This window comes from Microtus oregoni, unplaced genomic scaffold (genome assembly GCF_018167655.1).
Source record: "Microtus oregoni isolate MIOR12 unplaced genomic scaffold, Mior012 000009F_ref0000495, whole genome shotgun sequence".
Classification (NCBI taxonomy): Eukaryota; Metazoa; Chordata; class Mammalia; order Rodentia; family Cricetidae; genus Microtus; species Microtus oregoni.
Genome location: NW_024543068.1, coordinates 796,213 through 813,888, shown reverse-complemented (window position 1 = coordinate 813,888; position 17,676 = coordinate 796,213). Strand labels below are relative to the sequence as shown.

General features: G+C 43.5%; 1 protein-coding gene across 1 annotated transcript in view; it reads right to left on the bottom strand.

Moving 5' to 3' along the window:
* Positions 1–17,229, bottom strand: part of LOC121452460 (potassium channel subfamily K member 10-like) — a 68,012-nt gene extending 50,783 nt beyond the window's left edge. The window contains exon 1 of the mRNA XM_041658635.1: positions 16,834–17,229. Coding sequence (XP_041514569.1) covers positions 16,834–17,229 — 396 coding nt within the window. The remainder of the gene's footprint in view (positions 1–16,833) is intronic.
* Between the last annotated feature and the right edge of the window lie 447 nt (positions 17,230–17,676).

Genomic DNA, 17,676 nt, shown 5'->3' with positions numbered 1-17,676 from the left:
TTTCTTCCAATAGCAAAGGAATTTAAAACTCAGGCACCAGGTCAGATAAGCTTGGTTCTGCATTTTATTAATACCAGAATCTTAGATACTTACCTCAACCTCTCTAAGCCAAATTAATTTACTTGTGAGACCTTCCCTTGCTATAAGGAAATTTTTTTTTGAGACAGGGTTTCTCTGTAGCTTTGGAGCCTGTCCTGGAACTAGCTCTTGTAGACCAGGCTGTCCTCGAACTCATAGAGATCAGCCTGCCTCTGCCTCTCGAGAACTGGGATTAAAGGTGTGCACCACCACCGCCCGGTAACATAGCTATAAGGATTTAATGAGGTGGTCCCTTTAATATTATCAGCCCATGACTGTCTTTGGTAAAGACAGCCATGTGATTCAGGGTCATGGCTGTTCAATGTATAAACATCAGAAAGTGGACCAAGACAAAAATTGCTATGATATCAACAAGTTTACTAGGGCCACCATCATGTACGTAGCCCATTTTTGACTGCACTGTTATGCAGTACATGGCCATAGCATCAATTCCCTAGGTATCATTGTGGTGCTCACCCACATCTACCAGTATTGTATTACACTATTGAAACTGAAATTGTATTGGGGAGAAGGGGTGTGCAGGCGCCACGGTGCACAGATGGAGTGCAGAGAACAGCCTGAGGGAGTCAGGTCCCTCCTTCCAACATACAGGTTCTTCTGAAGGAACTCACATGATCAGGATTAACAGGAAGCCCCTATTACCCGAGAAGCTCCCTCACCAGTCCTGTTCTCATTTTATTAATCAGCCTGAACCGACTCCTCAGTGACCACTGGAATCCCATACTCTGTCTCAGTATGGCCACTACCTTCTCTACGGTGATGACCCAGCCTCATCGACCCGCAATGAAACTGTCGCCAGTCATTGGGGTGCTGCTCCCTCACTCCCTCGTGTCTTTGATTACACTCTGCCACAAACTATGCCCACCACCGAGGTCTGATTTAAGTCCTGCTTCTCCCCAGTGCCTCAATCTACATATTACAGCTCCAAAATTGTCCCCTTCCCAAATTTATGCTTGTGCACCAACTCAACATAACCCTAAAATTTGTCCCCCACTTCAGCATGAGCAGAGGAAGATAAATCCTCTCGGGGGCCCTTCCTGAGCTGGTCCTACCATCCTGCTTCAGTCTAGGTGCAGAAGGAGTTGATTATCATGCATCCCAGGTACCTGCAGTCCACAACTGTGAACTGTAACAAGAAGCCTTCCACCTAGGAGTTCCAAGGAGGAGGTGAAGGAGGCATGAGCTGCTTAGAAAGACTGAGACTCCACATTCTGGACAAAGTTAGAACTGAGCAAGGCATGAATAATGAGACACATTTCTGTGTCCTCAACAGTGCCCGTTATGCTTGGCTCAGACACATAGTGGTTGTCACACATTGGGGAACAACTGGAAAGTCCTTATTCTCTTCAGTATGAATGCTTGATGAGATCAGTCAAGCTTTCTAGGACAGAGATAAGTGACCTGTTCTATAAATCGTCACACGATGAATATTTTATTTAGCCTTGGCGGGTTACATAGAGTTTCTGTTATTTATTTTTTTTCTTTCTGTCCCTTTATAAATAACTGCTTAAATATGCAAAAATGCCTGTCCTACTTCATAGGCGGTATGAAAACAAGCTGTCGAATAGATTTTGCATGCAAATACGACTGACTAGGTGACAGGGTAAAGACAGTCTCTGTTTAAGTCTTTAGTCCTCCTTGCCCCTAAGGATATGAAGCATTAAAAGGGTTGAGCTAGCGATGGTTTCTGACATAAACGCAGGCACCCCAGAATTTAGCAGCAGCTGCATGGGCTGTGCACAGATGTTTTCTGTCAATGGCTTGAATCAGCGCTGGGTGACAGGACTACTTATTAACCCGGCGCTGCATTCTGATCTACTGAGCATTGCTACACGTATACATAGGTGTGCATGTATGTGTGGCAGCCAGAGGTCACCCTTGGGTGTCATCCTCTATCGCTCACCAGCTTGTCTTAGAAAAGAGATCTCTCAGCAAGCCTGGAGATCACCAACTGTCTAGGCCAGCTGGCCAGCAAGCTCTGGGATCCACCTGTCTCCCCTTCCTCAACACAAATATTGCACATCAAATATTGCACATGCAAGCCATCTCACCTGATCGTTATGTGGATGCTGTGGTCCTCACACTTGCATCTCAGGCTCTCTGCCAACTAAGCCATCTCCCAGCCTCTCCTCTGTTTTTGAGGGAGATAGGCGGCGGAGTTCTTTCTAGTGCTAAACCTCACTTTCCTTATGCTGTGTGAGAGCTATCCACGTCAGTCTTAACTGAGTCTTAGATCCTTCCTCACTATCTATCCACGTCTGAGGATGTCACTCACATGTGATACCTCCAGGACAGTTCTAGGCCTCGGTCACTCGAGCTTCAAATCACACCACCAATACCTAACATTTCCATAAAACCTGAAAGAGGGTTATGTTCAGCAGAGTCTCACAGTACTGAGAATTTTCCACAAACATCATAAATAAACCCAGTGCCACACATAAAATACAGATTTGCAAGAAAGATAAATGGAAGTGATTATTGCTGCATTGAAAGATCTGAAGTAAGGTGCCTTTTCAAGATTCACTTTTCTTGAATAATGCAGTTAATGGATATTTAATGTTTTTGCATGCAATCTTCAAAAGAAGTGTTTATCAACTGAAAGGGAAAGAAACTAACTCTCTTCAAGCACTGGCATTGAGCCAGGCACATAAGAAGTACCTCCAAGTTTACTCTCTCCCAAATCCCAATAGGGTGGTATCGTTCCCACTTCAGCAATGCTGCAGCAGATATGAGAAAGTCAACTAATACATCTGAGGTCACAAAGCCAGGAAGCAGAGAAGCCTTGACCCAAACCCTGTCTAGCCCAAAGAGGATGGTTTGGCTCGAGTCTCTACACATGATACCCAAAATGCACTTTTTTTCCCCTTCCATCCTCATAACCACATGGAGACCAAGCATGGCCATTGTCCTAGTGTGTAGGCAGGAGGGACCTCACAGCAATCAGTAGCTTGGGTACTTGCTAGGAGCACCTCCATCTGATAGTTTCATATCTGTGAAGTAAACGCCCTTCTTTCCCCTAAGTCATATATAAAGTGGGCAATGTACCCGAATGCCCAGGGAAGCCGTTCTAAGGAAATTGTATAAAAGGGTTGCTTTGGGCCCACTAATATTCTAGACAAAATCCACTAGGAGCAAGACTTGAAAGTAGAAAGAAGGTGAAAATATGCTTTCTAGCGAGCCCCCAAACTTTTGGTAAGGTTTTAGATCTTTGATTCTTTCTAAAATTAAAATGACTGGCTGGGCAATGGTGGCACACACCTTTAATTCCAGAACTCAAAAGGCAAAGGCAGGTGGAATTCTGTGAGTTTGAGGCCAGCCTTGTCAGCAAAGAGAGGTCTAGCCATGGCTACATAGAGAAACCCTGCCTTAAAAAACCAAAAACCAAAACAAAGCAAAACAAAAATAATAAATTAAATAAAAAGTAAATAAGGTTTAAATGACCAGTAAGCCTAGTTAAAACAGTTACCACTTGAATTTGGAGGATCAACTCTTTAAATTGTAGCTGATAAAAAAAAAATACTGCATTTCTGAGGTACCATGTAAGGCTTTAGTATATGCTGTACTTTGTGTAATGTTCAAATACAGCAAACATACTTATACCCCCCAAACAATTATCATTTACTTATAGTGAAACTACTTAAAATTTATCCAGCATTTTTAAATTATATATAATAGGGACATTGTTCTAACTAAATAGCAGTAATTTTAAATGAGTCTACGGTTTTAACATTAATTTGTATTTAAAATTAATTTTATTTAAAATTAACTTTATTAATTTTTAAAGTACTATCCAATGATTTTAATGGTCTGAGCTCAAGTAAACATTGTATAATTAAATAAATTTTTAATGCTTTTATTATCTTTGTATTCATGCCACAAAAGCCAAGCTAAAGCTGGGTGTGGAAGTATGCATCTTTAATACCAAAACTTAGGAAACCAAGGCAGAAAGAGCAGGAGTACAAGGCTACACATAGAGTGCTAGGCCAACCTGGGCTTCATGACACTGTCTCAAGACAAAAAGTGGGGAGGGAGATAAGAAAGCACCCACTTCATGAACATTTAAGCAATGACACAACTGTACTGTGTATATTGAGTTTAAAAGACGTTACATGGGGCTGGGGCGACAGCTCAGAGGTAAGGCACTTGTCTCGCTGTTTAAGGCTTTAGCTAGATTCAACTCCAGAACCTCCAAAAACAATAAATAAAGTTGTATGTGGTGAAAATTCAACCAACATTAACATCAGTTTGGGTCATAACCTCTGACTTGGTAAGCATGTTCTGTTCACCTACAAATTCAACCACAATCAAGTCCAAGAGGTCTTAGAGTAACAGATGGCAACGGATGGAGAGATGATAGATGGCTGGGAAATGAGGTACTGATAGATGAGAGATAGATAGATCATAGGAGATGGGTGGGTGATAGGTATGCTATTGATAGATGGTTCATAAATAGAAAGACAGATATATGGATGGATGGATGGATGGATGGATGGATGGATGGATGGATAGGTGGGTGGATGGATGGATGGATGGATGGATAGGAGGGTGGGTGGATGGATGGATGGATAGATGGATGGATAGGTGGGTAGATGGATAGGTGGATGGATGGATGGATGGATGGATGGATGGAAAGATGGGGAAGGAGAGAGAAAGAGAGAGACTACATATAAGAAGACATCACTTTGTTTTCTAATTCCACTCTTTGTTGATGTTCCTGTTTGGCCCCTGAGTTGGAATTTTAGCACCAACCCAGATGCCTAGCAAGTGACTCAAGAGGGCACACTACAGCAAGTCTTGAAATGAATGAACAAGCTAAGAGAAGGGACATAAGTGCACAATCTTTCCTGGGAAAGGAAACCATTTCTACTTCTTAGCATATGAGATGGCCATTAAATAACAACCACCACCCCACAAATACACACGTGGCCATGTGAAATGATCTTAAAAAAAAAAGAATAAAAAAGGAGGGGGCAGACAAAAACAGGAAAGGGAACTGACTTGGAAGAGGGCATCATCTAAAAGAATCTGCATCTCTCTTCCTCCCCGCACCGCTATATTCCAGCACCATGCATCAAGACCAAACAGAAAGTATAAGAGAGAAGCTACAGCCTCCCAGAAAGAGCCTGCTGTGAGGTGAACAGGGGAGGGAGAGGCGACTCCTCCTTGCAGAACCCCTAGCCAGGCTCCTCTGTCGGGATGCTAGGCTGTGTAAATCACACTTCCATACAACACAAGATGCCATCATGAGCGTTAGCGCTGCCCAGGGATAAATGATGGCCCACAGGGGATCCATAACTGTCTTGGGCTTTTCTTCTATGATCTGTGTGCTTGGTGAGATCATCTATTTCTTTCTTTTCTTAGGAAGCACCATGAAGACAAACAACCCAAGAGCCATAATCACCTGCTTGTCTCAGATTAGCTGAAGAAATCAACAGATTCACGCCACACGCATGGGTGCAGATAGCTAGGGTAACCGTTGGATTTATTGTCCTAACCAGGACATTTCCAGAACAAAGACTGCATCTGTTAAAAATTAAACTAGAAACACAGCTCAAGTGTAACCCCGGCCACAGTCATTTTGCTAATAATTACACCACAGGACAAAAAGAAAAGACCATATCTGAGGGTACACTCACAGCTCCAGGTCCCCAAGGTTCTTCATCCCTACAGGGCACCGATAGCAAAGGAACTGATGAATTGGATATTTGGTCAGTGGAGGGGGTGGTGAGGTGGCATGGTGTGTGAGTGTGGGAAGTGGCTTCATATGCATACTAAAAGTGAGCGTGCACTCAGCTATGAATGGGCAGAGAAGGAAACCCCCAAGCCCAGTAAGAAAGGCACAGGAAACCACATGCATTACAGCCCAAAACACCCTTGGTGGTTCAAAACTCCAACAGTGGGGTGGTAACCCACCCTCCCTCCTTTAACAATAGAGGAAGAGCCTTAGGTGAGAAGCAGAAAGATGATATTAATTTGTTTGCAAACCTCTTTCCTCCTTTCTCCTGCCTCAGAAGTGTTCAACACATAAATATTTCACAAACTCAGCCAGGAGTGTGCTGGGGCTGGGGGAGGGGAATTTAGCTGCAACAGAAAATCAAACAGCAACCCTGAGAGCCAGAGGAAGTCTGGAGCCCTGCTCAGCTAGGCAGGCTGCCAGGGTCAGAGATGTCCCTGCCTTGGTACAGACAGGTAGAGACCGTTAGGGATGTGACTCTTGCAAATATAAATAAAGCAACAAATATTTGGATTGGGCAAGTCGCCCAGATTCTGAACATGTTTTCTCATCTGTAAAATGAAGAAAGGCTATCTCCCTTACAAGGTTGTTATCAAGGCTTTTTGAAAATGTGTGAAACAAAGCCTGGTGGCAGGGGCACACATCTTTAATCCCAGCACTCAGGAGGCAGAAGCAGGCGGATCTGAGTTCAAGGCCAGCCTGGTCTGCAGACTGAGTTCCAGGACAGCCAAGGAACACAGAGAAACCCAGTCCTGAAAAACTTAAAAAAGAAAAAAAGTATGGAACAGTTCAGATAGCAAACTCTCATAATGATGACGACGATGATGATGATGATGGATATGAATCCCTTAAGTTTCTATGAGTGCACCTATTAACCCAGCGCACACAATGACTGTGCATAACAGTCATCATTGGTCTCCATGGGACATGTGACACTGAGATAGTGAGGTACCTGGGCCACAGCTCACATTTGGAGGATGGCAAATCTAGCCAGAGATGCTGTTAGAATCGTCACCAGGAAGAACATTGAGCCAGACTCTGGAAAGTTGAATCTGTCCATCCTGAGTTGTTCCTGCTTTGTTTTGCTTTGTTTCGCATTGTTGTCATTGTGTTGTGTTTTGTTGCCGTTGTGTTTTGTTTTGTCACTGTTGTGTTTTGTTTCCCGCCCCATCTCAGATCACTCCGCTCACCACACCTGTCACACACCTGGTCTGGGACATCTCAACTGCTTGTGAGAAAACTAGAAAAACAGAAAGGAAGCTAAGGTCATCTTCTGTTCAGTGAGGGTCAATGTGAGATGAGACCTCTGCTGGCCTGGGAGAATTTGACACAATTCAGAGGCCACCCTAACCGCACCACCTCAAAGCCCTCAACAGCCCACCCCACCCCACCCCATCTTCCTGAGATGTTCTCAGAAAGACAAAGAGAGAGGCACCCGGGGCGGGGCTATAGTGACTATCACCGTGGGGTTTCTTTCCTGCTGCTTTGAATATTCAGTTATGTGCAAATATTAACCTTTCCTCAGATCCCAGGAGAGGCAGGTAGCAAGCTTTCATCGGGACTTTATATCCTGACAATAAATCTAAAGTGAAAGCCACCTGCAGAAGGTAGATGAGCAGCGGATCTATTTATAGGATTAGAGAAAGCCAGGATGGGCCAGCAGACATCCCTAGCCCACAGTTTTAAGACAACCTAGACTTTCTCATGATCCCAAGTAAATCCTTTGATCGGGGGGGGGGGGGGCAAGCGGGTTCTAAAACTCAATTCATTAATGCCTGAATATAATGACTAATTTAGCTAGATATTGTCATAGTGGACCAATGACATTTGGGGGAGCTTATTTAACGTCTTTCTGAATTGTGCCATAAGATAGAGTAAAATTTCTCCCCCACCTGATTGCTCAGAAGAATAAAACAAACCACAATGAAAGCACCAAGCCTACTAAGACAACAAGAATATATGTGTCAACACTGATATGATCAATAAACTCTCAGACAAACTAAACATTACCCTTTCGTCTTAGTTTGGGCTCAGCCTCTACAAACCGAGTGATCCATTTCCAAGGAATGTTGAAAATTACCCTGGCCTTGAGGAGAATATCCGATGGATGCTCTACGGTCTGGCAAGATGGCTCAGCAGATTGAGGCACATGCTGCTAAACCTGACTGTCTGAGTCTGATCCCTGGGATCCACATGGCGAGAAAGAGGTGACTCTTGATAGTGTTCTCTTATAGCCACAAAGGCACAGTGACGTGCATGTCCCCTTCCACCAACACTTAATAAAAAAGATGGAATTAGCCGGGCGGTGGTGGCGCACGCCTTTAATCCCAGCACTCGGGAGGCAGAGGTAGGCGGATCTCTGTGAGTTCGAGACCAGCCTGGTCTACAAGAGCTAGTTCCAGGACAGGCTCCAAAACCACAGAGAAACCCTGTCTCGAAAAACCAAAAAAAAAAAAAAAAAAAAAAAAAAAAAAAAAAGATTTCAAAAAAGATGGAATTAGGAGAATTAGAATAAAATAAATAGATAATCAAATCACTGACTAGTCTACGTAAGCGGTGTGAGCATAGAGAGAGAGTACTAGAGAGAGCCTGAACTTGGTAGATGATTAAAACTATGGCTCCAGGGGGCCCCTTGCTTTCACTGTACCTGACTCCATTGCTTGACCCTTTGTTGTTCTTTAGTGTTCACCCTTGACCTCAGCCCAGAAAAGAATGAGCCCACACATACTCCCAGCTTCTCTCAGATAAGTACAGTCTGATTATTGGGAAATAAGTAAGTTGTGTAAATCAGAGGCACTCCAAAGAAAGTTCTAGAATACCCTTAAAAGTAATGATAGTAACCAGCATGTGCAATATGCTAGACTCTTTGGTTATCATAAAAACCCTGGATAGTACATGGAACTCTTCTCAATGAGAATATTCTCAAATGAGACCACAAAAAGCAGAAGTAATTTGTTCAGAGTTATGATAATTAATATGGAGCAAGGCTAAAATGGCTTAAAGTCTTTAATGCTAGCCCTCTCCTGTCTTCTACAGGCAACTTTCTATTGAGTTTCTAAACATTTTTCTAATCTTCGACTGTTCTTTCACTGTGCAGGAAGACACGGATAATTCAGAACCGACACAATCGCTCGCATTTTAAAGAACCCTAAGGTCAATCTTGGGGGTCATCCTGAGCCCACAAGCTTTTGCCTCTTCTTCCTATTTCTGTTAAGAGAAAAAGAAATGTTCTCAACACAGACTGAAAATCTTCCCTTAATGATAGCTCTTGTGCTCTGAATTTCAGACAGAACGTGCTGGCCTAGTCCTAATACCTATGTTTAGACCCAAAATCATATTCCTGCAGAAGCCAGCTAGCAACCCGTCATTATTGTCTACCCCACTCACGGGTGCATGACCCCATCACAGGGGTCCTGGAGGTCAAGTCTGAGACGCTCCCTTTCCATGAATGGGAGCCTGAGTGCTTCCTAATTATTTAAACCAATCACATTGGACTCCATCCAAGCCAAGTCAGTCTCCTCAACCCAGAAATAGAGCATTGTGGTTAAAAAAGCAAAGTTTCTGGAGCCACGCAGTCTTGTCTGCATCTCAGTTCTTCCTCTGACCAAAGCCTGAGTGCATTGTCTGTTTCTCTGTCCCTTGGTTGCTTACCTCTCTGAGGATCCCCAGGGAGAGTGGATAGATGAGGCGCACTCCCAACGCAATGAGCAGTAAGCACCAAGCTTAGATGAGCTAGCCATACAATTTCTGCTCAAGGCTCTTGAAGGACAGGCAGTGTTTGCTTCATACTTTTTAGAACTGCTAAGGCCTAACGTGGTATCTGCTTCATGACAAGTAGTCAAATATTAATTATCCAAATGAAGAGCAATGATTAGAAAAAATAAGAATAACTATACAAACCACCATCAAAAATTCATCATTCCCCAATATATACAGCAACACCTTTAACAAAAGCCAACACAGGCACATTTTCGTAGAAAAGCAGACTTGCTAGCATTTAATTCTGGGGTTTTGGTATTGTTTTTCTGGGAATTTGGGGGTTTTGTTTTTGGAACACCTAATCTTTGTTTGCTACTTTTCAGGGCCATGCCAATTTCTATTAGCTCTTTAATATCTGGCTCAAAAGCTTGAGATCACAAAACAGTGGCAGAACCAACAGCCCCAGAAGGTGGCAGGGGAGGGGGAGCAATAACAATAATGAAGTGGAGGCCTGCACAGGCAGGCCAGGGGCACCAGGCCTGATCCAGCACACACTGAACAATTTTCTCTGTGACTGATTTGCTGACAAAAGGGCAGCCTCTCTGACTGCCTGGGAGAATTATATCATCCCTTAGAGCCATGTCCCTGGGCACTAAGAACCCAGCTGTCACTGTCAGAGGTCACCTGTCTGGGCTGGCTGGATGAGGAGCAGCCTAGGTTAGGGAGAACGCAGAGATGACCTTGTTTGGGACTCTGAAATCACAGCCTGGTGCATGCATATCTCAGAAGCCATGTGTGGTGGTTTGAAAGAAAATGGCCTCTATAGGCTCATAAGGAGTGGCACTATTAGGAGGTGTGGCCTTATTGGAGGAAGTATGTCACTGGGGTGGCCTTTGAGGTTTCAAAAGCACAAGTCAAACTCAGTGACTCACTCTGCCTGCTGCCTGCCAATCTGGATGCCGAGCTCTCAGCTTCCTTTCCAGCACCATGTCTGCCTACCTATTGCCATGCTGGCCACCATGATGCTAATGGACTAAACTTCTGAACTATAAGCCAGCCCCAACTAAACAATTTCCTTCATAAGAGTTGCCGTGGCCATGGTGTCCTTTCGCAGCAATAGAACATTGACTAAGACACCATGCCTACTTTACAATGGTTTCATTCCTAAACATGTGGAGGCTCAGGAGGCTGCAGTGCAAGCAAGAGAGAAAGAGCTTTGGGAGATGCACTATTAGCAACTAAACCAGAAACGAAGGACTTGTAGTTCATAGCAACCGAAGAATTTTTCTAGAACTGAGGACTCATCTTGCCTAGTCTGTTTTGAGGCCTTAGGTAGAACATCCAGTACAACAAAAATATTAGATTTTTAAAAAAGGATTTTGTGGCCAGGCATCGTAGCACATGTATATATAGAGAGAGAGAAGCAAGGGGTGCCCCAGGATTTTAGTTTCCCCTTTCACCCCGATTTTACTTGCAAATATTTATAAGATAATTAATATTCATAAGGCTTGCCTCTCCCTTTATCTACAAATATAACATGTTTAAAACCAGGGCTCTTTTGAAAGAGGTGAATAACAATTAATAATTGTTCCAGAAGCACACAACTGGCCCAGTAGGTTGTCTTAGTTATAAACCCCAAAGCCCAAAGACGCCATGGGTCTCTGAGTGGCCCTACTATCCCCAGGATCTGGAATCATGTCCGGCATACAGTGACTGGCAACATGGTCACCGAATGAATGAATCAGTAAATGGTTAAGGTGTCAGCAGAAGAAGATGGCAAATCCCGTAGCCTCAGAAAATCATAGAGGACTGATCGTGCAATTACCTCACATTTGATTCTAAAGGGATGGCTTTGTCATCTCTCGTCCTCCTCTCATCTTTACAATAGCAGCTTTGGCCACTGTAATCAAAATGCTCACACCCAGTTCTCTCATGCAACTTCCCACATCTTAAATTCAATCCTCTGACTAAAGCATGGTGGGATCAAGGTCAAGAAGGATGATTAATCAGAGATCAACTGTCCAGCCCCAGGACCTTGTCGTAGACATTGTGGTCAGGAAGATTACAAGTCCATGACGGAGGGAGGAGACAGTGGGACATGCCCAAATGCAAGCACCTAGACTCACATAAAAGCTTCCCCATCAGGCCAGTAGAGTGAATTTTCCCTTAATGGGGAAATATTTCTCTTAATCTTGTACATATTCTACTGGCCCATTGTGTCTGACCAAAGCGGGGATCTAATTAAAAGAGCCTGAAGATTAAGAAGGCAAGATTCAAGTCCTGCCTGTTCTTCTCCTGCCACTACAGAGGTGCAAAAACTTTGCCCTTTATAAAACAGGGCAGTGAGGATGGCCACCTACATGGGCATAGAAAGAGCCACATGGAGCCAGTAATATGGAAACTCCCTAGCACTCAACCATACCACTAATACTCAAGGAAAGTGCCAAGTGGTACTCATCAAACACTGATCAAGGTCCTGGTTCTGAGTAAAGCACCAGAGACTCCATTTGGAAATGTTGAAAATACATGAGAGACCATGAATAGGCTGGATACATGGCTCAGTGGGTGATAATACTTGCTGGCTTTCCAGAGGCCCCAGGTTTGGTACCTAGTAAACACAGACTCACAACCTCATGTAACTCCAGGTCCAGAGGATCTAAAGCATTCTTCTGTTACCCTCAAGTATACACACACACCACACCCACACATAATCACATACACACAAATATACACATGCATATAAACACAAACACACACAGTTACACACATGCGTAAACACACTCATATACATACACACATGCGTACACTCATATATACATACACACATACACACACATATACACGCATGTATATAAACACACACATATATACACATGTGTATATGCACGCACAAATACACACATGCATACACACACACAAACACAAACCACCTAAAATTTAAAAAGAAAAATCATAAAGTAAGATCCAATAAGAAAGTTCCCATTTGCCAACAGAGAGTCACTGGACCAGCCATGGAGGGAAAGGAAGAGGAGAGTGAGCACTGTCCCATACTCCACCACAGTCTGGACCAGGCCTGTCAGGTAAAGGGACCTTACAGGATTCTTAGGACAGAAAGACGGCTACAAACAGAAGATGCCAGTGTTAACGTCGTGGGAGTTCTAAGCAATCTATCTTAGGCAGCAGTGGAGTGTCAAGAAAGTCAGTGTTCCGGCACTGACGCAGCGCGCTTACACTTATTTTGCTGGAATGGAACCAACCTACACCCAAGAAATGTTTTCTAATGAGGGCAAAATAAATCCTTGTTACATCCAGGCACTTAGAATGGGAGAGGGGAAAATGTTCTCCCTGGTGGGCATTAAGCAACCAGAAACCTTCTCCTTTAAAACACCTCCCCTTCTCAGTGTGCGTCTATCAGAAGAAACAGCTGCCAAGTGACCACATGAGTTCCACTGAAGACATAAAGCACCCAAGAACTCAAATCCTGATAACTGCAGCAAATCGTCATCCATACAGCTGAAGCATCCTTCCTTCCCCCATGTCAGTGACTGCAGCCTCCTCATGATTTTATGCTTTGTGGACTGCAGAAGATGCATGCTTTACGGCTTTCACCAAGACTAGTCGGTGCAAACGTGTCTGATGCAATTGCACTGGGAACAGGGAGATAAGCGATTGTGACAAGGGAGAGTGTCAGGGATAAAGAAATTCTCAGAACAAATGACTGTCGTATCAATCCCATCAAAAGCACGTTGGAGGTGCCTTACTCCACAGCCAAAGAAATGCATGAGCGTGGTCACCTTTGCTCATTTCATTACATTCTTTGCAGGCTAGGCAGAGAGTTGGTCGGGGAAAGAGACAGCAGTTCCTGGATGCCAGTGACATGCCGGTTCTCCACCAAGCCCTGATCATGTCCGTGTTCTCTGGAATCCGAGTGAGAACCGATGACTACTCCCTTTACAATAAGGAGGAGCTTAGGTCAGTGGGTGAAAGGGCAAAGCCATCTGACTCTAGCACCCGCAATCTTTGCCCTCCTTTACATTACACGGTGCTGCAATATTCTCCCTACTGGCCTTCCAACTTCTCCGCTCTCCAATCCATCCTCCTCTTCAGTAAAAGACTTACTGTTCTAGAATGAAATTTCTATCATGTCTCCATGCCCTACAGTATAAATTCCAAACTCCTCTGAAAAGTATGGGAAGGGCCTTCAAATCCCACCCGTCTATTTCCCACAGATTCATCTCTGCTCGCCTCCTCCCACCCATCTCAGTCCAAGCTGTGCTGACCATTGTAGCTTTCTCTCAAGTCACTGAGATGCCCTTCAGCTATGATCTACCTAAATGAACCTCTCTCGCTGGTGGAGGGTATGAGATGGGCAATCAACGTGCCTACCAATAAACCCTGCATCGTTCACTTACCACCCAGGTAACTCAGAGCATATAACTTCACCTCCTGGTGTCTGTTTCCACATCTATAGAGAGGCACCAAAGACAATCTTTATGGGATAGATAGCTGTAGGATTAAAGGAGATAAATACCCACAGAACATCCCTAGACTTCTGATTTCCTGGCTTTTGGGGGTCTAACTCTTTTCAAATAGTTCTAATTCAAAGAATTCAGATTATTGGTTACATGCTTCTTCTTCCAGATCTTTCCAACTAATTTGTGTTAGACTAGACTACTCCTGTATTTTGTAAGCTATTTAGTGATCTCCCTGGTTTCTAACCATGAGATATCTATAGTACCTTGGCTGTATGACAACCAAAAATGTCTCTGCATACAGTCAAATGCTACCATGGAGGCAAACTCCATACTTCCACACCTCCCTTGGGAAATGCCGCTTTGAGACTTGAGTTACAGCTCAGTGCTAGACCACTTGTCTACCATCTGCAAGACCGTGGGTTCGGTCTATCAATTCCAATACTGGCCCCATAGAAGAACTACTATTTGATGCTCCAAGCAAGTCAAACAGTTGCATCCATCACCAGCCTCTTTGGAATGTTTATAATGACACAGTCTAAACCCTTCCTAGTGAATTCCTGCTTTTAGACTTCCAGCATCCAAAGGGCAGAAGAGTTTACATTTTTTTGATAATAAAAATTAGAGCTCAGGGAGGCTAGCAATTTCCTCAAGCTGTGTCTTGGTCTCGTCCTATCTAACTCCAGCACCCAATTCATAACTTGCTCCCAGAGGAGCTCGGTAGCAATTTCAAGAATGAATACATAGATGGATACATGACCCGAAGAAGTGATGAATGAGACCATCTCCTTCATAATAACTATCATTTTCTGACTCTCAGGGACAGTGAACTATCAGTCTCTCAGACATGCCACAGTATAAAAGTGATTCAATTTATCAGAAAATCCATCCCAACTTTGGTTATTCCAAACTATTTGGGCATTTTGTCAGAATTTTGCTGTTCCGAATACTCTGTATTTGCTCTCAGTAATGTAAACTATGCCTTCGAGCTTTGATTTATCACATTTTCAAAGTAATCTGCACCGAAATCTAAATTTCTATCCACTGGTCACTCCTTCCCAACTACAGTGAGATGCAGTAATATTTCTCAAAGAGATCACAACTCAAATAAAACCCTTCCAGTTATTAAGGAAAATCACTTTTAAATATTATGCTTCTTAGAAGCTCTATATCCAGTGCTGGGCAGGGACAAAGTGAGCAGTTGTCGCACTAATCCACAAGCATGGATATTTGCACACACGTGAAGTATCAAGACTTGAAGAGCAAACACAATGACTTAATTTTTTATTGGCAACTAAAACTACTTAATGTGTATTGTGATAAATACTATAGATAGGCATGATAATAAACTCTATGTCATAGCAGACAGACTGGAAAATATCCCAAGTCTAAGACTAATACTAAATAACTATGGAGAAAAGAAACAAAAAATTCTTTCTGTTAAATGCAGTCACCCCAGTTCTTCTCTAGTTCATAAGTAACGGAAAGATTGAATGCAGGCACATATTTGAGAGAGAATCAAGTTCATCATAGAACAAGACTTGTGAATTCAGTGAATGAGACAAGGTACAACCCCTTACTCTGAATCCCACATAGCTGACACCTCAGTGTTTAGAAAGTTACTCAGTCCTTTAGAATGTGTTTCTTCACTCAATGAGTGAGGTCAATAATGCCATCATCGAACACTGTGTTAGTTTCATCCCCACGAAAAGTATCTGAGGAAGTCAACTTAAAAGAAGAAAGAGTTGTTTTGGTCACAGTTGGGAAGTGTTAACCATGTTTGCTTGGCTCCATTATTAGGGGCGTGTGTTGAGGCAGAACAGCGTGGAAAGAAGCGTGTAGCGGAGCAAAAGCTACTCATCCTAGGGTTGCTAGGGAACTGGAAGACAGGGCAACAAGAGTATGCCAGGACAAGATCTGCCTGAGACAAGCAGGTCCAGACCAACCTTCTCTTTCCATCAGACACCACCTCCTAGTTTTCATCACCTCCCAGTAATTCCATCAAGGTATGAATTCATCAGTGGATCCATCCACTGATGAGATTTGGTCCTCATGATACAGTCGCTCTTAAAAGTTCATCAGTTGTTAACCAAGCCTTCAGTGTTTAAGCCTTTCAGGATACATCATATCCAAACTACAACTATCGTTGTTGTAAAGGTTGTATGAAATAATATATGTAAAGTGCCCACTTCCTAACAGATGTCTATAGAACTTTGTCAATTATTATAACATCATCTTGGGTGTATACACTGTTCATGTAACAGAGGAATCAAAGAGGTAAACAAACCATGACTCAATCTCACTCATATGTAGAATATAAGAGTCGATGAGTTCCAACCCCCGAATCCATGAAAAAATAACAACAACAACAAAAAAACAGGCATGGTGGTATACACTTATGATCTCAGCACTGGGGAGCCGGGGTAAGGAAGATCCCTGGGGCTCACCAGGCAGCCAGACTCACCTATTTGACTAGTGCAAGTCTAGTGAGAGACAATGTCTCAAAAATAAGGTATATGGTTCCTGAAGAATGACAAAATCAGAGTTAATCAACATGTATTAGTGGACTTGAGTTTGAAAAATCTAAAATCCTTTTGCCTGCTGCCACCTCTGGTCACCATATCTGAAAACATAATGATACATAACACAGCCTAGTCCCATCTCATGGTCCCTCTACTACCACACTGGCACGTCCCTCACTTGCTGACTTCTTAGAAATATTACAAATGTGACTTCCGCAGAGAATATTTCCCTGACCCACAAAGGCCATATCTGTCCACCATCCATTGCCAAAGGCTGCTGTATGTTAGATACATACTCTCAGCTCACCTGGATCAATGTCTCCAGCTCTTGGGGGCTCACACAGATGTGATCTCTCAAGAATTCTGCCTTCTCCAAGGTGATGGTGTTCTTTTGACTGCTCTCAAAGGGCTGTTCCAATGCCCGGAAGACAAGGCCACCTGTGACGAGGTAGACCACCACCACCACAAAGATGGCAACCACCGTTTTCCACTTCATAACTGTCTGCAGGCCTCCTTGGGAGGCTCCTTCCATCCTGGCTACCACCGTGGCTCGGGAGGAAATGGAGAGGCGGGGAACCGGATGCTGCCCGTTAGTGGCACTCTTGGGCTGGCACGCTGGTGGAGCTGCTGCAGGCACGGCCACTGGGGAAGCAGGTAGAGAAGAGGAGAGAATTTGCTCATCAGTACAATACACTAAACCCATCAGAAACAAAGAACATATGTCTTCCTTCAGCAGCCTTCCCAAATGTAAGGATGAAAAACTCGTTTACCAGGACTGCAGGGGGAGAATTTGATCCATTGTTAAATACCTGGTTTTGGCTGTTAGTTTTTAAATGAGTTCTTAAAAGTGAGCATCAGGAGTGCTGATTCTAAAGGGAAGACTAGCAGTGAGTTAGAAACACTTAGATCGTCCTACAAGGAAGGACCCAAACAGAAAAGCCATCTATATTTATTTATACCTCATCTGCTCCCTCGGCTCCCATGTTCAAGTATGTACAAATCATCATACTTGAAAAACAAGCCTATTATTCAGACTGAAGAAAAGTAAACAGAAGTGAGATACACGGTTATTCTGTTCAAGTACAAAAGAGACATCTAGGGACTTTTTTATTATTAATTATTTATTAAAGATTTCTGCCTTCTCCCCGCC